General features: G+C 29.4%; 1 protein-coding gene across 1 annotated transcript in view; it reads left to right on the top strand.

The window, feature by feature from the left end:
- Positions 1-3,281: 3,281 nt before the first annotated feature.
- The window catches only part of LOC123301674 (sine oculis-binding protein homolog), an 88,172-nt gene continuing 70,481 nt past the window's right edge, over positions 3,282-20,972 (top strand). Inside the window, exon 1 of the mRNA XM_044884522.1 lies at positions 3,282-3,661. Coding sequence (XP_044740457.1) covers positions 3,557-3,661 — 105 coding nt within the window. The 5' untranslated portion in view covers positions 3,282-3,556. The remainder of the gene's footprint in view (positions 3,662-20,972) is intronic.

Here is a 20,972-nt window from a genome sequence, read left to right as displayed (position 1 = left end):
CAATGATCAAGAAGTGAAAAAATCAATCACTTCAGTTTATCTGCATGGCACGTCCAGTGTAGTAGCGGATGTCAAAATTTTATTATTACCTATAAATAAAATAATAAAATAATAACAGACTACTGACCGATGATGACACATATGAACGCCCGTTCTTTAAGTGTGCACTACGTAAGTGTACACTAAGAGAGGATTTTTGGAAATTAATCCCTTAAGGAGTTAAAATGAGTGTTGGAAGTTTGTATTAAACTTGGTCAATTTCGATGTTAGAAATGTAAAAAATGATATATGAGCATGTTTCAAAACAAAAGTTTTCTGTATTACTATTTTCAAAATATTCACTCTTCAAGGAGGTGAAAGTTTATATGAAAATCTGTATTTTGGTGATGAAAAGGGGATGATAGTTTGTATGAAAATTTGTCATATTCTTGAATTAACTACTTAATCGATTTTAAAAATTATTTCACCTATAATAAGTTACAATGCAGAGTTTCTGAGATATCGCAATGTTTGGTTCGATTTTAGTCCGTATCTCAAAAACTATTTGACTGATTTGTACTTTTTGGGTCCAAATTACCTTATACACTGAGTTTTATCCAAATTGGAAATAACAAATTTCTCGATTTTTTTGCTTTAATTTGTTTAAGGGGTGCGTACCCCTTTGAAAAAATCGAGAAAAACACAAAGAAAAAATTTGGAATTAGATGAAACTCGATGGATGGGGTAATTTTGATCCAAAAAGTATAAAAATCAGGTTAATTTAATGATTGGATGCAGAGTTTCTGAGATATTGCAATATTTGGATGCATTTTAGTCTGTATCTCAAAAACTATTCGACCAGTCGTCAAATGCACCCGATTTTTGTACTTTTTGGGTCAAAATTACCTTATATACTGAGTTTTATCAAAATTGGAGATACAAAAAATTTTATTTATCTAAAAAGAAAGTAGTATTGCACCTTAAAAATTTTCCACGGTTGTTTATTAGGCTGTAAAAACTTTGTTCTAAAAAAATGGGCCGCTCAGGGGGGTGCTTAAGTTCGATTATATTGTGCCGTACCCGATAAAAGCTAGAAAAGAGGTGATGGTTGTCAAATGGATGAACAGAACTTGAACGGACCTGATTTTGTATCGGGTGTTTCTTTAAATATTTAATTTATTTGAAAAAATTAGTAGTGAACGCACTTGGCGAGTTGAAGTCATGAAAATATGGATTGTTTTTCTAAACTATGTTGGTCGTTTGTCTAAATTGATACCTATTGATACGCAATGTTTCCAATATAAATTCGGGGAACTTTAAGGAGCAGATCAATTTCTTCCTGATAAATCCGATTATATTTTGTTAATCGTATTTATACGATTTTCTTAAGTTGATTTTGCGATTGAACGACAACTTTCTGAGATATCGATGAAGAAACTGTCCCGAGATATTATCCCTCGTTCCGTCCAATTCAAAAAGTAACCCGATTTTTTTGTGTCAAAATTGCTCCAAAAAAAGATTAAATATAATCTAAATATCAGGCTTAAATTTTCTTAATTTTTTGTTTCGAAAGAAAAAAATACAAAAATCAAATTTATTTATCGATTAGATTTATAGTTTTTGAGATAACACTTAAAATCTTGTACCAGAAGCTTTTATTTCGAATCAATACTGGAAATATGTCGATATAAATACTCATTTTATCGTCAAATGAACTTAATTTATATGTTTTTGGAGCTTTATTTATTCATACTTAATTGGACATTAAAATTGATTTTTCAATTGAACGACACATTTCTGAGATATCTCCAAGATATTACCCATCAATTTTAGACGATATCTCCTCAGAAATTGTTCGTCCGATCATCAAAGTAACCCGATTTTTATATTTTTTGGACGGCAATTGCTCTAGAAAATGAATATTATCCAAATTGGAGGCAAACAAAATTACCCGATTTTTGGTACCCCTTTGAAAAAATCGAAAAAATAAAACTTAGTAAATAGGGTAACTTTGATCTAATAAATACAAAAAACAGGTTCATTTAACGATTAAATGAGCACCTTTTGAGATATAGGACGAATCCCGTATCAAAAGCTTATATTTTATAACAATTCGGGAGATACTAACCTCATCATCAAACTCGACTGTTTTTAGATGTTAATTAACCTAAATAATCTATAGACACGAAATCTGGATGATTTTGCAATTTATATATCCCAATTTTGTTCTGTACCTTACTTTTGATTGAATCATATTATCCAACAAGTGAAAACAAACAATTGACTGAGTTAATTGTTGAAATACCATGCATAGACAGTGTGGATTACTCTATCACATTACACATACATACATGTCACACATACATAACTGATATTCCAATATAATACATACTATACAATTTACGCCTAATTTTCGACCTCATTGGTAAACAGTGATGTTTACGAAAAAATATTTCAAACAAAAGTTATTTAATTTTTGATATGGAACATTTTTTACATTTAAACTTTTGTTCTATCTCTAACGGTTTACAAAACGGGTCCTACGGACCCAAGACCCAATTGACCTATGTTGCTCATTTACGAACTCTACGTCCTGAGTACGCTGTAAAAATTTCAGCTTGATATTTTTTTTTGTTTTTTAGCTATCGTGGTCACAACGGACGGACGGACGGATAACCGGAAATGGACTAATTAGATGATTTTATAAACACCTATAACAAAATTTTGTTCGTAGCATCAATATTTTTAAGCGTTACAAACTTGGGACTAAACTTAGTATACCTTGCATATTACATATATGCACGGTATAAAAACACGGACCCTTTTCGAAATCTTAATTAACAATGGCAAAAAATTTGATACTAAAAAATGAAACTAAAATTTTAGAACGCACGCGTATTATACTCGACCAAAAAAATTCAAAACCAAAAAGAATTTAAGGGAAAATTTATATTTAAATGAACAAAATTCTATATCGAATTCATTTCAACCCACAGAGCATAATTCGAGTAAAATGAAGTTATCTCACTTTACGAATACTTTTTTTTTCTTCTTTTATTGAAATAACAAAAACCAAGTGAGAGGAATTATATTATATTGTTTTTGACGTATAGTTTTTGATGGCGGGAGTTATGTTACCCCCACTCATGTTTCAAAAATAATCACAGAACTCTGTTGTTGTACAATGCAGGAACCTATTAGTTGTTTGAACACATTATAACGGGCGTTGAGCGTCGTATATACAACATACTTTTTATACAAAACGATTCGTATATATACACTGAAATGTACTCGACGACGCATAGCGTCGGATTTTATTTACGCTTAAAGATCTATATGTGTTTAAAACATTGAAAAGTTTATTATAAAGTAATCACATCTGGCTTATTTATTTCTATTTTTAAAACTCACAACAGTTTGAAAATCCACAACAAAAAGTTCAAAACTTTTTTTCCGTTTTTGTTTGTACTCTTGCATCATGGTGTGAAACTTACAACAACAATTAAAACCAAAGTGTTTATCTCAAAATATTTTTAGTTTTTTTTTTTTTTTTCTGTTTGATTAAAATTTTTGTGTAATGGGCAGTCGAACATCACCGCATCCAGAACCATCATCGAACAATGTTGAAAAGTTAATCGGTTGGACAAAAATTAAAAAAGAATCGCCAGATAATGAAATTAAGGTTTGTATATTTTTTGCGATAATTTATTTTCTATATGGAAAAAAAAAACATTTGTTTTTATTTTGAATACAAAATTTTGGCAGAATTTTCGTGTGTGGTGAATGTTCATGACCTCAAAATCAAAATTAAAAAAAGAAACAAAGAATTATTTTTTGACGAAAGTCTATCCTTCTTGTCGATATACAAAGTTGTGAGAAAAAGTATAACAAGCCGTGGATATGACTTTTAGACGCCAGATCCATAGCTTTATGATTATTGTACTATAGTCTGAAACTAGACGAGAAGTCAAAAAAATTTTTTTTTAACTCATTAAAAAAAAACATTTATTACGGAAAAAAAATTTTGGATCAAATGATTAATAGTAGTTTTTATTTTTTCAACTTAAGAAAAATAAATAACACGCTTTGTTTACTTGTGGAGTAAAATTATGAAATAAATTGTATAATAATGTAAAATTCAATGTTAAAAAGCATGAGGTGCTCTCTATGCTCTCAAATATGTCTTCCCTGCACTTCCATCAATTAAATTTCTATTTCGTATCGGATTTTCGAATTCTGTTATAATATCAGGCAAACAATACTACAATATTGAATTGCCACAGGATTTTTGATACGCCTAATTTCTTTGGTTTTTTTGAGATGAAAAGCAATAAAATCAAAAATATGTGTATGAGGAAATATTTTAGAAAAATCGATAAGGAATTGATAAATCAAATTCTAGTAATATTTATTTACTAAAACTTTGCCTATGATAAATATTTCTATTTTATTAATTTACCTGTATACTGGGTGTTATGTTAATGATAGTAGAAAACTATACCAGTAAATTAAGCTTATCAAGACAAATGAAAAAGCTCTTTACCAAATTTCGATCAGAGACCTGATTCGGGCGATGGGAAAAATAGAAAGATTTATGAATTCTCAAACCTATCAAATTGTAAATTGATTTAATTGAGTAGCGAATACTAAAAAAAATATTTTGTTGTCTTTATTTATAAAGAAAACAAAAAAATAATACATATTTATCAAATTATTTCACCAATAAAGAGACACTTAGATGTGAGAGGTATCAAATTATACATTAATATAGATACGGAGGGGAGTAAATTGTGTAATACATAACACATAAAGTTATAGCAAAACACAACAACTTTGATAGAGCCTTGATTGTGTTATCCAAAGACATTAACAGAACACCCTGTATATGAAATATATATAAAGTAATACTAATTTTAGTTCCAAGTTTGTAACGCTTAGAAATATTGATGTAACGAACAAAATTTGATAAAGGTGTTTATAAAATCCCTTAATTAGCCCATTTCCTTTTGTCTATCCGTCTGTACGTCGGTCAATACGACAACTCAAAAACGAAAAGATATATCAAACTGAAATTTGTATATCGTGCTCAAGACGTAAAAAGTGAACATATGCTCATTGGATCTTGGGTCTGTTGGATCCATCCTATAAACCGTTAGAGATAGAAATAAAAAACGTTCCTTATAAAAAAATAAAGAACTTTTGCTTGAAACATTTTCTCGTAAACGTAATTGTTTAGCCGCGAGGCCGCAAATTAAGACAAAACTTTGATGTCCATTTTATCCGAATCTATCAAAGATAAGGAGTTGAAAATTTGTAGGTAGCTTGAACTAGTAGTCTTGTGAAAGATTCTCGAGAAATTCTAGAAAATACTTTCGAAAACCAAAACATTTTTCCAGAAAAAAGGCCTCCATGATTGTGTTGGTTTTTCAAACTTATGTCACACATACATAACTTATATACCCATATAATACATACTATACAAATTACGCCTAATTTGCGCACTCACGGGTAAACAGTGATGTTTACGAAATAATGTTTCAAACAAAAGTTGTTTATTTTTTTATAAGGAACATTTTTTACATTTAAACTTTTGTTCTATCTCTAATGGTTTACAAGATGGGTCCTACGGACCCAAGACTCAATTGACCTATGTTGCTTATTTTCGAATTTGGCCTCACTTTTTACGTCCTACGCACGCTAGAAAAGCGTGATACCTCTTTTCGTTTTTGAGTAATCGTGATGACAGACGACAGACAGACAGCAGGAAATGGATTAATTAGGTGATTTTATGAACACCTTTACCAAAATTTTGTTCGTAGCATCAATATTTTTAAGCGTTACAAACTTGGGACTAAACTTAGTATACCTTGCATATTACATATATGCATGCCGCATGGTATAGACCGCAAGCACTGACATTAATCACTTTCAATCCAAAGTATTCCAACAATTAACTCATTCAATTGTTTGTTATCACTTGTTTAACTTTGATAATAACTTTTATCAAAATTAAAATCGATTTACGAGACGAATACAATAATTTTGTATCAGTAAATGTTAAAAATAGAATTTTTTTCTATTACTTTTACACCCGTAATCGCTTTCGTCTTGTTGCGTTGCGGTGATGTAATGTGCCGTAAGTAAGTAAGTCTTTCTTTAAGTATGTAGTCATTGTTAAAAAGTTTTTTTTTTTTCTGTAACATTTTTAGATTTGTGTATAAGATGCCAGAACCACATGTGCTATTGTATAAAAATAAGTTTAGTTAATCATATATATTTGTTTATATTTTGACATTGTTAACATTGAACAGATATAAACATTCAATGGATCATCATCACACATTGTTCACAGGGGGGTAACAAAGCAGGTATATTGTTGGATAAAGTGTATTATTAAAATATTGGGTGTCACTATTCAATCTAATTGTAATAATAATCATACGAAAATTGCAAAATGATATTCTTTGAGCAATTTATTAAGTTGAAAACACCGTGGATACTTTTACTTAATAATAAAGGATGCAACATTAAACGCGTTACAACTTCATAAATATTAATTTTAGAAAAAAAAGTTTGAAGTAAAAGTTTTAGGAAATTTGTAGATTTAAAAGTTAGGTTATTATCATTTTCTAGTTTAAACAAATATTAGAAGAGATATCGGTCAAATAGTCAAAAAGTAAATTGTCATAGCTGATAAGTCATAAACGGTTAGTGAGTGGTACAAGGAAAAAAATTATTTTACAAAAGATTATGACCATTTTTGGTTGAAAGTACGCCGTTATGGAGATATATCCTAAAACGGTTTTCCTTAAAATGGAAGAACTCCTTCCTGAACCTATTTAAATAATAAAATAACTCCTGTAATTTAGTGCATTATGGACAAGAGTAATGAGTTTCTATATTACCTGTAGTAGCTTCATCAAACGTGAAAAGATCAATTAAAAAAAATTTAGGGAATATGATAGACCGCCTAAATCACCTAAAAAGTCAATATCCGGTTGTCTGTCTGTCCGTCTGTAAACTCTATAAATAAAAAACGAAATGAGATATCAGGCTAAGGCTTTATAGCGTGCTCAGTACGAAAAAAGTGAAGTTGGGCTCATAAATGAGATAGAACAAGGGTTTAAATAAAAAAAATTCCTTATAAAAATTAACAACTTTTGTTTGAAACATTTTTTCGTAAGCATTACTGTTTTACCTGTGAGGGCGTAAATGAGGATATAATTTTGGCGTCCATTTCCTCTAAAACTATAAAAGATAGTGAGTTGAAAATTTGTAGGTAGCGTCAACTAGCGGTCTAGTGAAACATTCTCGAAAAATAATAAAAAATTCTAGAAAATAATTTCGAAAATTTTCGAAAACCAAATAAATGGCGGCCATATTTGTGTTGGTTTAACTTTTCTAATTTATTTTCAAAATAATGCAAGCACTGACATTTGACAATTAACTCATTCCATTGTTTGTTTTCACTTGTTTTTAATGAAGTTAAGTCTTCAGATCTGTAATGCCACTATTCAGATACATGCATGCAAAAAGGTCAAGGAAACTTTCGACAATAAAACTTCTATTTGCCATCAAGAACTTGGAAATTTACCTGATATTCTATAAATTATTCCAGATATACTATTCTATATAGAACCCTTTACTGCAAATTTTTTAATTATATTTACAACTTTTATAATTAAAAAACTGTGTTTTCTATCAAAATTATTTCTTGTCTTAACTTTGGGACATCCTTTACATAGGGTTCGCTTTATACTGTAGGGTTGTCTAAGTCAATAAAGAGGGACTTTATCAAATGGCAGATAACGTTTAAATAATGGCAATTTCTCAATATATTTAACCCGTAAAAGTGCATTTTTCTAGATACATGGTCTTATTGTGAATATTGCCAAGATGATTTCTTAGAAAATTTTGAAATTTGGCACATAGTGCATGAAACAAAACGTTATTGTATTTGTAATAAAGCTAGGGGTCGTAGAGATTTGTTTCTCGAAAAGTGGTGACGACAAACTAATACGTCTCCCGGCATTTTCGTAATTTATCACCATAAGCATTAAATCAGAACATATCGTTATCCTTCTATTTTCCAATTTTTCTATGCAGGCGTTTGGGCAATGTTCACAAAATATGATTTTTCTTCTAAAATTTTAACATGTATCTGGAAAATGACGACTTCTCGGCTATATAAATGTATTATGATATTGTCAATATGCCAATACAAGTTCTGCTGTTACATCTTGGACCACTCTGTATAAAAATCGGTGGAGTACAAAAGAATCCTGCTAATTATATATTTATTTTTGACAGAGGCTCATCTTCTTATCTCCTTTTTTTGTAGAATATTGTGTGACTTGAAGGCATTCGGATGCTAGCAAAGAATCAAAAACATCTTCATTTCGTTTTTGAAACCTTCCTTATCGCACGTTACACATTTACTATGTTTCGTCTTTGCGACGCTTCTTTAATGAACTCGTTGGTTGAATTTTAAAAAGAGGGCGGCATGAGGTCAGATTAAAAATTTTTTAAATATGTAATCAAAAACGTACCAAACAAATATAGGAAAATATTTTATTTGAAAAATTGAAAAAAATATTAAATTTTGTGATTTTAGAAATCTCTATCTCTAAATATTGTAAATGCGAAAGTAAGGATGTTTGTTTGTTTGTTTGTTACGCTTTCACGCAAAAACTAGCGAATGAGTTTTCATGAAACTGTACAGCAATATAGCCCATACTTCAAAATAACACATGAGCTATAGTTTATAAAGATATTTTAAAACAAATAAAAAAAATAAAAATAAAATTTAATCTGACATTTACTATTTTAAATTTTTACAGAAATCTGTAATTTATGGTTCAAAATTATGATTATAGATGGATTAGATCTATAATCATCATTTTGAACCATGAATTAAAGTATTCTGTAAAAATAGTAAATTCAAACCATTCATGGCCAAGTTTTCTGATATACTCAATGAATTATGACTATTTTACATTTAACGAAATTGAAAACTCTGCACACAAGATAGGTGGAGGCTATAAAGCGATTTTTTTTTTACTTTTAAGCCCAGTGAAACGGGCGTGTATCAGGCTAGCATTTACATAAAATTGTTTTTCTGGCTTTTTTCAAATTCTAACAAATACAAAATAAAAAAAATTTTTAACAAAAAGAAAACCGACTTCAAAAGAAATTAAAATGCACTAAAAAGTAAAAAAATAACGATAATATAATGTAGTTAAAATTATTGTTATTTTTGGAGTCGGTGTCAGCTAAGGAAACTACTCTGATAGAACTCCAAAAATAACAATAATTTTTACTACATTATATTATCGTTATTTTTTTACTTTTTAGTGCATTTTAATTTCTTTTGGAAAAGTTTTTCTTTTGAAGTCGGTTTTCTTTTTGTTAAAAGTTTTTATTTATTTATTGATTTTTAGTGAATCTGGAGTACAATAACTAATTTGTCACTAAAAAAAGAATCATCGAAATGGGTTGGTGTGATATTGAGTTATTCGTTTTCTTGTCGTGCATATTTAATGCAAATTTAAGATTTTTACGGTTTTCTCATGGGCCACACGGGAAGCACGAGCTTCCAAATAGATAAAGAATCATCAAAATCGGTTCACCCAGTCGAAAGTTCTGAGGTAACAAACATAAAAAAAAAAATACAGTCGAATTGATAACCTCCTCCGTTTTTGTTTGAAGTCGGTTAAAAAACAATTATCATCAAAAAAATTTTCTCAAATTTTTACAAGTCATTTCTGAAATCAAAACCAAATTTCAATCATTTATTTTTCACAAAAATAATTTATTTTTGTAAAAGAATTAATATATAATACTAAAGCCAAAAATTAATATGAGCAATAATTCATTGTTATAATTTCACATAATATTAGATAATTTGGTTCACCAAGAGGACAACAAGCCTTAAATCATCGATCAGGTGAAAACGGAATGATTGATTCATTTCAGTACAAAAGTTATTATTTTCAATGAAAAGTAACCATGGTTACTTTTCACTCATGGTTACGAGTGCACTCGCTGAATGGTTCTGTTGAACACATTAATCATAATCAAAATCAATTATATAGGGGGTCCGCTAAGTTGGCTACATATGGAAAACTATTTTATTATAAGGTTTACGAAAAAAATTAATTCTTTATAGAAAACTCTGCTTTGATAAATTTAGCATTCAGCTATTAACTTTTGACATCAGGATGTCACAAAATTGAGAAAGTTCGATAGGAATGTTAATGGTCGTTTAGAAATATAGACCATTTAGAACAGATAATGAGGAAAACGGTTCAAGGAATGCAAAACACTCAAAAAATCGGTTCAAACAACAATAAAAATCGGTTCATCTGTTAAGGAGCTACGATGCTACAGGCAAACACACAGATACACAGACATGTTGAACTTATAATACCACTATTTTTAGTCGGAGGTTAAAATAGTTTTGTATACGCGTTTATCTTGATACGCTCGGAATAACTTTTTTGTATTTTCCCCACTGATTTCAACAAATTGTAAATTTTGTTTGCGTTTTTAAAAATTTAAAAGTGAAGATTGACGTGAACTGCTTGTTATCAGTACATTGATAGCATGTGACTGAATATAAGTAGGTAATACATATATTTATACCATGTATATATGAAATATATCAAGGTATACTAAGATTAGTCCCAAGTTTGTAACGCTTAAAAATATTGATACTACGAACAAAATTTTGGTACAGCTGTTCATAAAATTACTTAATTATTCCATTTCCGATTGTCTGTCTGTTTGTCTGTCCGTCTGCTTGTCCGTTCGTAAACATGACAACTCATAAAGGAAAAGAGATATCAAGCTGAAATAGCGTGCCTACGACGTAAAAAGTGAAATAGAACAAAAGGATAAATGTAAAAATTTTCTTTATAAAAAAATTAACAACTTTTGCTTGAATCTTTTTAGTAAACATGCCTGTTTACCAGCGATGGCGCAAATTAGGTGAGAACAGTACATAATATGTATACATGTATTATATTTTGAATTTATACGGTACATATATTATGTATGTTTTTGTTTGTTTATGGCATATACTCTATCTAATAAGGAAGTGAGAAGAAAGATACTCGTATTACTTTGTGTGTAAGAGTGGCTATCTTTCTTTACTTACATTATGTAAAAAGATTGCATCATCAACACTGTCTATTCATGGTATTTCAACAGTTAACTCCGTCAATTTCTTGTTTTCACGTGTTTTATTATAAAATTAATAATTTTTATTTATTACAATTAAAATTATATTATTAATATTGTTATAAACATAAATAAAATATTATAATTTTTAAGATTAATTTAATGGGTTATAAACAGTTTTGTTGTTGATTTAATTTTTATACCATGTATATATGTAATATACCAGGTATACTAAGTTTAGTTTGTAATGCTTAAAAATATTGATGCTACAAACAAAATTTGGGTATTCGTTGTGTGCGTAGTCATGATAGGGACAATAAAATCGATGCCAGCGCTTGCAGTGAAAAATTTTGGCGTTAAAGGAGGCTGTTATGACTAATTTGCAATTCTTTAAATGTAAATGTTATAGAAAATGTCAAATTAAAATTATTGAAAAACACTAATTAATTAAACTTAAAGCATTAAAAATTGTGAAAATAAGAAATCAAATTGCACAAATATTGTTTTTCAAATATAAATTATCTTAATTATTTATTTAAATTTGTGAGACAATAATATTAATTTTTCAATGTAAGTCATAAATACAATCCATACAATTATATATGATGCATTCATACAATTCTTTAATTAAAGTAGTGTATCGTTACTATGGAAACGCCTCCAATAAAACTCACGCACGATGCGATTAGGCGTTCATAAAATCATCTAATTAGTCCATTTTTGGTAGTCCGTCCGTCCGTCCGTCTGTCAACACAATAACTTATAAACGAAAAAAGATATCAAGTTGACATTTTTACAGCATACTCAGGACGTAAAAAGTGAGGTCGAGTTCGTAAATGAGAATCATAGGTCAATTGGGTCTTGAGCCCGTAGGACCCATCTTGTAAACCGTTAGAGATAAAATAAAAGTTTAAATGTAAAAATATTTCACTGTTTACCTGTGAGGTTGCAAATAAGGCGCAAATTGTAAAATACAAATAAGTAATAGTATGTATTATATGGGAATATCAGTTATGTATGTGTGACAAGTATGCTGTCTATAAATGGTATTTCAACAATTAATTCATTCAATTGTTTATTTTCACTTGTTTTATATTAATTCGTGTATAGAATTAAAGTTTGACGTGAATTGTGGATTTTAAAATAAAAATATTTTTTACTCTAATCATTTTAAATATATAAAAATATTATTAAATACAAAAATTTTATGCAAAAAAAAACTTTATTTTTATTGGTAAAATATATTTTGAAATATTTAATGTCCTTTCTATTGTAGAAATCATAAAAATTTCATAAGAGAATTTCAATATGTTTGATTTTGAAGTTTAAGTTAATATTGAGGCTTTAACCTTTTTTGAAAAGTCACACACCATAAGTCTATTTTAAGTTATTGTAATGGGTCCGATTTTCGAAATTTTCAACATATCTTTACGTTTCATAGTAAGGAGAAGGCCTTAACACTAATTTGGAGAAGAAGTATGTGTGTGTGTGTGTGTGTGTGGGTGTACGTACGTCCCAGGTTAGCAAATCCCTCGCGTTCTCTATGTATATAAACTCTTTGGATTCAAAACATTCATAAAAATTGTTTATTCGCCATGGGAACTGATTCTAGCGCTGTCTGGTGGTAGAAAATAGAAGCTGTTTATGACACGTCAAATTTCAACAGAAATAAGAAATAAATCACATCAAATAGTTTAAATAATTTATTTTTTTTTATTTCACTCATTATTAAAATATAAATAAACAATTCAATCATAACCATGCATAAATTTGACTTGCCATAGACAACTTCTATTTTCTACCACTAGACAGCGCTAGTGTCAGATCCCATGGCGAATATTACCTTGCGAAAATTTAACTTTAACATTAAATTTTTAATTAAATGAACGATTAAAAAACGGTTTCGATAGCTTAGATGACTTTTTTGGACTTTAATTAACTTTTAAGACAAAAAAAACGAGGGAAATAATTTTTTTGGAAGTGTCTATTTCTCATAAGATTCGCTCTGTAGTTTTTGTGATTGTAATTATACGCCTTAAGACGGTTCTATACATATTTTTCATTGGCGTCAAATCATTATTTGATTGGCATGAAACTTTCTAATTTTTTTAAGACTCCTCTTAAATATTCATTGGCGGAAAAAAATATTTATAAAGAAAAGCGGTTTTCCAGATAAGAATAGTTAAAGTTACAATTGAATTTCAAGCACTGTGATTATACCCTACTCTATCGATTTGAAATTTGCATATGTTATAGATACTCATATTTTATCTGCCCTGGTTACTTTTATTTTTTGAAAATCCTGTTAATTTTCCACAATTTTCATTGTTCACACTTAGGTATTTTTTCGTATTCCATTATACCTGAATGTGAACAATAAAAATTGGGAAAATTAACAGGATTTTCGAAAAATAATGTAACCAGGGCAGGTAGAATATGACTACCTATAACATATCCAAATTTCAAATCGATATAGTAAAGGGTATAATCGCAGTGCTTGAAATTCAAATGTAACTTTAACCATTCTTATCTGGAAAACCGCTTTTCTTTATAAATATTTTTTTCCACCAATCAATATCACTGGTCAACAAGATTTGATTTTTTTGTCACATTGATGCGACAGACATTTCTTATAGTTTTTGAGGGTGCTAAATTCGAATTCGAATTCAGAATTTCTCTAATACATAAGGTTTTCGAAATATTTAGCTAAAATAGGGAAAAATTCGTTTTTTGGTTATATTTGAATTCCATAACGCCACTATGTAATTATTTTTTCATATGAAAAATTGGAAGATTTCCTTTTCCTTCCTTCTTCCTTTAAAATACTTTTTGAATCATTCTGATATCCTTTTTGCTCTTCGAGAAATCAGATGACATTTATTATAGTTAAAATACCTATACATTGTATTACTAATAATATAAATATTTATATATAATTAATTAATTCTATACTTATATATTTATATATTACCTTCTCTATTTCTTGGAAAAAGATTTTGGAAAATAGTTTTTGAGGGGGAATTAATGGTATTTTCTGATGACGTAAATGTTTTCGTGAGGAAGAAATATTCATTGGTGAAATATGACCTCGAATTAAGAAGAAAAACAAGTTTTTTTCATGTTAAGGGACGAATTTCTCGATAACGTAACGTGCTGAAGCAATTTTGCAATCAGATTCATATTCATCACGTCAAAAACTTTTCAAAAAGTAAAGTCATGCTTCTGTGACAAAATTTGTGTTGACCAGTGTATTTCAGAGGAGGCTTAAAAAAATTAGAAAGTTTCACGCCAATCAAACAATGATTTCACGCCATTGAAAAATGTGCATAGAACCGTCTTAAGTAACAAGTTAAAATTTTGTGTGGTACGGTATTAACAAAGCAGGTACACTACTATAAAAATATAAATAAGTAATACAATTAATGCCGTAATTGAATATTATATTGGTCGTTGAATATAATATTTATGTAATTGAAACTAATTTTTTCGGTAAATAATATTTCAATACTGTATAATTTATTCATAAAAATTAAAAAATATTCAATTACATATAAATAACGTTCAATTATATTTATTTGAGAATTCTTTCTAGAGTTTCCCTATCCACCATTCAACTCACTACTACTACACAAAATAGTAGTCAATGAGCTATCACGCGAAAAACGTATAAGTCATTCAAAACGAAATTAGACTGTTCGAGAGAGAGAGTAGATTTGTGTGTACATGAATACATAATACAGGGTGGGTCATTGATCTATTCGCACCGTGCGTGGGTATGTATGGATTGCATTTATGACTTACATTGAAAATTTAATATTATTGTCTCACAAATTTTTTCTATAATTATTAACATGTAAAGAATTGCAAATTAGTCATAACAGCCTCCTTGAATGCCAAAATATTTCACTGCAAGCGCTGGCATCGATTTTATGGTGCCTACCATGACTACGCACACAACAAATAATGGCTAATAGCTCGTTTTGTAGTTAACCAATCAAAAAATAACTTAAACAAAACTTGCAGAGTTTGGAGGAGGACATCATGTTCTGACATCAGATTTGTTTTAATTCTTCGGATTTATTTTATAGCCAATTTAGATCCTAAACGGTAAGAGATAAAACAACACTTTAACTTAAAAAGTTGATCCTTATAAAAAACAAACATTTTTCATCTAAACCATTTTATTTAAAATCGTCAGCTTTCGGAGGAAATGCGACTTAAAAATATGTCATTATTGCATTTAATCGAAAGAAAGCACACTACGGAAAAATGTATTAGCCATTTTTCAAAGACAGTAGAGGACATTCGCCGGTGTCCATGACTTTGACCTACAATTATCGATCAAGCGTATTTTCTTTCTATTAAATGCAATAATGACATATTTTTAAGTCGCCCTTCCTCCGAAAGCTAACGTTTTTCGAAAAATGTTTTCAACAAAAGTTGTTTATTTTTTTTTTTATAAGGAACATTTTTTTCTTTAAATTTTTATTTTAACTCTGTTGGATTACACGATAAGTCCTACGGACCAAAGACCCAGTTGATCTATGTTGCTCATTTACCGACTCGACCTAACTTTTTATGTCCTGAGCACGCTATTTCAGCTTGGTATCTTTTTTCGTTTTTGAGTTATCGTGTTGTCAGACGGACAGACACACATGGTATAAAAATAAAAAACAGTTTTATATATGATCTTTCCATTTTTGACAAAAAAAAGATAACGTTTTTTTTACAAAATCCCAATTATGAGTGTGGATTAAATTAAATAAATGAAAAAATTAAAAATGCAAATTTTGTCATGAAAATCGGTGTATGGGTATTTAATTCTAAGCAACTTATTTTTTTTCTTATAATTTTTTTCGATATCTCTGACGCTAGGCGAAATATTAAGAATCGGCAATATTTGTCCAGTGGCCTCAGTTTAAATTTCAGATTTCGGTTAAGTATCTTAAAAAAAATGACCCACCACCCTGTATAACCGTGCAAAATTTCAAATCGATATTCCTATAAATATCGTCAATATGAGAGCGTCTTCATATTAAATGCGACACACTGTATATATAAGTTAATTTTTGACAGTCGCTCTTAGACTACAATAAATGAGCTAAGCCTAACTACTATTGCTACAGCTAAAACTATGTTAGTTTAGTGGTATGGTCGTATGGAAATTTGTGTTTGTAACTAAATAACTTACAACAAAATGAATGACTTTGAATTTGAGTAATATCAGAATATCGGTGTTGTTTTGATATGAAGTTGCTATTGCACAAAAATATTTATTATATTTATTACTTTTGGTATGGGTATATGGGATTGCGAAAAAATTTTTATGCAGGTGCTAGAAGCAGTTGGCTGCATCACGAGAATATAGTTAAGAGCTATGAGAAAATAAAAGAGTTTTCATGATTGTGAGGTAAGGAAAAGTTGTCTAGGAATAAAGTCGGCTCATTAAAGCGACTAGGTAATTTTTTAATATACCACTAGTTCGATTTATATCTAGACATATAAATATCACGAGTATGAAAGAATACATGCGTTAAGCAATGTATCTAAGTGAGAGGTATTATATACATGTGTTGACTCCCACTCTCTGCAGGCACACAACTGAAGAACTGTTGTATAGCTTAAATGACATCGATACAAGTCACTTTTGCAATTTCATGTAACATATATAATACCTCTCACATAGATGCATTGCTTAACACATGTACTCTGTCATACTCGTAATACTTATATGCCTAGATGAAAAACGAACTAGTGGTATAATTATATATCCTGTTAACTAGTGTCAAGTTTCTATCCCCATTCCCCACTGTATACAGTGTGTTCATTTTAAAAGTATCCATCCACATTAACTCTTTACCCGTTGTGACTATAGTTTTGAGTGAAAACACATCGATTTAGATATGGAGGGAGTGGTTCCAAAATGGTACCTTGAGAATTTCAGCTTTTATCTCTTCCCCTCCACCTACTCCAACTTTTAATTTTCATATGGGACCCCCATATGAAAACGTTGACCCCCATATCAATCTAAAGGATATAAAATTTCTCTTTCTTCAACCGTGATAAAAAAAATGAAATCGAATGAAATGGAATTGCATACCTTCCATCTTCTGTTAGGTTAGTGATACAAAAAAAAAAATAAGTTGACAAAAAAGGTAGATAATTATCTAACATAAAAGTTATTACCACTTTTGGTCTAAAGAACACGGTTATGGAGATATGGCCTAAAATGGTTTTCCTTAAAGAGAAAATCTTCTGCCAATTTTTTTATAAATTTCAGATAATATAAATTAAAACATATGTAAACGGCAGACGTGTGAAACAATATTTTTTTTTTTTTAATTTACAATTATAACAAGTGAAAACAAACAATTGACTGAGTTAATTGATGAAATACCATGCATAAATAGTGTTGATTACTATATCATATTGCACATTGCACAATTTATATATTATTACATACTATACAATTTACACCTAATTTGCGTCCTCACGGGTAAACAATGATGTTTACAAAAAATGTTTCAAACAAAAGTTGTTTATATTTTGATAAGGAACATTTTTTACATTTAAACTTTTGTTCTATCTCTAACGGTTTACAACCTATAGGTATCTTTTATTATATAGATTATTATATAGATATATTTTTTCGTTTTTGAGTTATCGTGTCCACAGACGGACGGACGGACAACCGGAAATGGACTAATTACATGATTCTATGAACACCTATACCAAAATTTTTTTCGTAGCATCAATATTTTTAAGCGTTACAAACTTGGGACTAAACTTAATATACTATGTATATTTCATATATACATGGTATAAAAATAGAGGGGGTATTTTTGAAATCACGCCACCCCAGGCAGAAGTACGTTTTGATACTTAACTATATTTAAATCAATCATTAAAAAAATTGTAGCTTTGTGGCGAGTACCTTAATCAAGGTGTCGACCAACTCTCCGACTATAACAATCGGCCTACGATATGAATTCTCCACGGCTTAAAAATTGAAAATCAACCGTTATATCCTGTAAAAAAAAGTCAACCAATAAATAATGACCCGAAATTTTATATTTTTAATTTCAATTATTTAACGACACTTTATAGACGCATGTCACTGACAGACAGACGGATGGACCTTAGCAAAAATAAATAAATAAATTTAAAACGTATATTATATTTATAAAGTGAACTTAACTAAGGAACTAAAAGTATTAAATTCATTTGACTAATTTAAATATTCATTTTGGGTTTCATTTTTCATACGTATTTCATATACATATATAATATGTATTTATTCTAATATTTTACCAGATATTTATGTTACAAGTTATAGTAAATATGTTATGTAGGATAAAAATTAAAATGGTTTTTATGGTAATATGATCCGTGTACAATAACAGAGGAGACCAAGTTTGGTTAGTCAGTTGTTATATTATTAGTGAGTGTATTGTGTATGCAGTAGAGACATAGGAAAAAATACTTAGTAGAGTGAAATTATGCCTTGAGTATGGATTAAAAGTTTGGGCAGCGAAACTTTGGGGTTTTTCTTTTCACATCAAAATAAGTATTTTTTGAAATTTTTTACTTTCCCGGAGTGGTGCAACATGTCTAACCAACAAAATAACAGTCTTTTATACCATGTATATATGAAATATACATAGTATATTAAGTTTAGTCCAAAGTTTATAACGCTTAAAAATATTGATGCTACGCACAAAATTTTGCTATAGGTGTTTATAGAATCACCTAATTAGTCCATTTTAGTCCATTTCCGGCTGTCCGTCCGCCCGTCCGTCTGTGGACACGATAGCTCAATAACGAAAAAAGATTTCGAGCTGAAATTTTTACAGCGTACTCAGGACGTAAAAAGTGAGGTCAAGTTCGTAAATGAGCATCATAGGTCCATTGGGTCTTGGGTCCGTAGGACCCATCTTGTAAACCGTTAGAGATAGAACAAAAGTTTAAATGTAAAAAATGTTCCTTATAAAAAAATAAACAACTTTTGTTCGAAACATTTTTTCGTTAACATCACTGTTTACCCGTGAGGGAGCCAATTAGGCGGAAATTTTATCGTAGGTACTATACTTGAATATCAGTTATGTATGTGTCACAAGTATGTATGTGTTATGTGATAAAGAAATCAACACTGACTATGCATGGTATTTCAACAATTAACTCAGTCAATTGTTTGTTTTCACTTGTTTTTGCTTAAATTTACTCCAGTATACTGTATTTAGTGCGATATTATACAAGATCGACTAGGATCAACTTAATGCAGCAGTATTGTAACTGTGAGTCGATAAGCACTTTTGAGTCTCGGAGAAATTTCTTTAGGTTGTCTTTATAAAAAATAAATTTGCAATTATCAAGTGAAAACAAATAATTGACTGAGTTACTTGTTGAATAACCATGTATAAACAGCGTTGATTACGCAATCGTTTATTTTTTTACGTCATGTAATATAAGAAAGATAGCCACCCTTAATACTCTCAGTCGTGTTTATATAACACAACTGTGGCGTCACACAAGCATAACTAATATTCTCATATAATACATACTATATAATGCTCTAACCTAGTTTGCGCCCCCACAAGTAAACAGTGATTCGTAAACATCACTGCTTTTTTTAAATTTTTTACATAAAAACTTTTTTTTCTATCTCTAACGATTAACAAAATGAGTTGTACAGACCCAAAACCCAAGTGACCTATGTTGCTTATTTACGAAGTCAACCTCACTTTTTACGTCCTAAACACAATATAAAAACTAAAGCTTGATATCTCTTTTCATTTTTTACACCCATACCAAAATTTTGTTGGTAGCATCAATATGGTTAAGCGTTTCAAACTTGGATCTAAACTTAGTATACCTTGATATATTTAATATATACATGGTATACAAATATAAGGCTTTTCTTCAATAACTGTCAGGAAATAATAAAATAACGAATTACAAAATATTTGTATCGCAAAAAGTTTTTATACAATGAATGAATCTCAGAAGGAAATTGTTTCGTACTACTGACTTAAAAGCGTAAAGCATACTGTGCAGTTTAGTTTGAATTCGCGTAACTTCCACAATTTGACCCGCCAGCACTCGCCTCAAGTGTTCAGTAATCTTTCTTTAGTCGCATGATGAGAAATTTGCTCACGTTAAAGATTCTTTAACATCGTAAACATAACCTATACATAATTTTATATAAATTTATTTTTGAATGCACTAGCTAATTAAAAATAGTTTGATTATGTGATTATTGAATGATGTTTGTGAGTGAAAATATTATAGCAATGAAGTAATATAAATAGTTAAATTCATTTAAACTAATTTCATTATATTCCTATCACAAGTTTTTTTTAATTTACTGAGTACGACTTATATTAAAGTCACGAAAGTAAACGAACAGGCCCGAAAATTTCCAAAGCTAATATTTTTTTGCTTACATCTTTACTTTCGTGATGAGAGAAACTCTCACAATTTCTGAAGGACTTGAAAAAATTTATTCTTTAATACTGTAAATAGGTTAATCATATTTTTAATCAAGATATTATTTTAATTTAAGCGCATCCAGTTTTTACCAGTAATGCATGACTTATTTAAAAGAAAAATTATTTTCTACTTTTTACTACAATAAAAACTGATTCCTAAAAAAGTATTTTTTATATTTGTAATCTTTAAAAATTTTGGACTTGATAAATAATATCTATATATATCATTTACTAACTCTATATACCAAACTCTACTTATTTTCCTGTAGCCTAGTACTAATCGAGATCGACATGGTTAATTCTTTATAAGTAAACAAGTGAAAA

The sequence above is a fragment of the Chrysoperla carnea genome, chromosome 5, assembly GCF_905475395.1.
Source record: "Chrysoperla carnea chromosome 5, inChrCarn1.1, whole genome shotgun sequence".
Lineage (NCBI taxonomy): Eukaryota > Metazoa > Arthropoda > Insecta > Neuroptera > Chrysopidae > Chrysoperla > Chrysoperla carnea.
The sequence above is the reverse complement of the archived record's forward strand: the minus strand, read 5'-3'. Positions and strand labels throughout refer to the sequence as shown.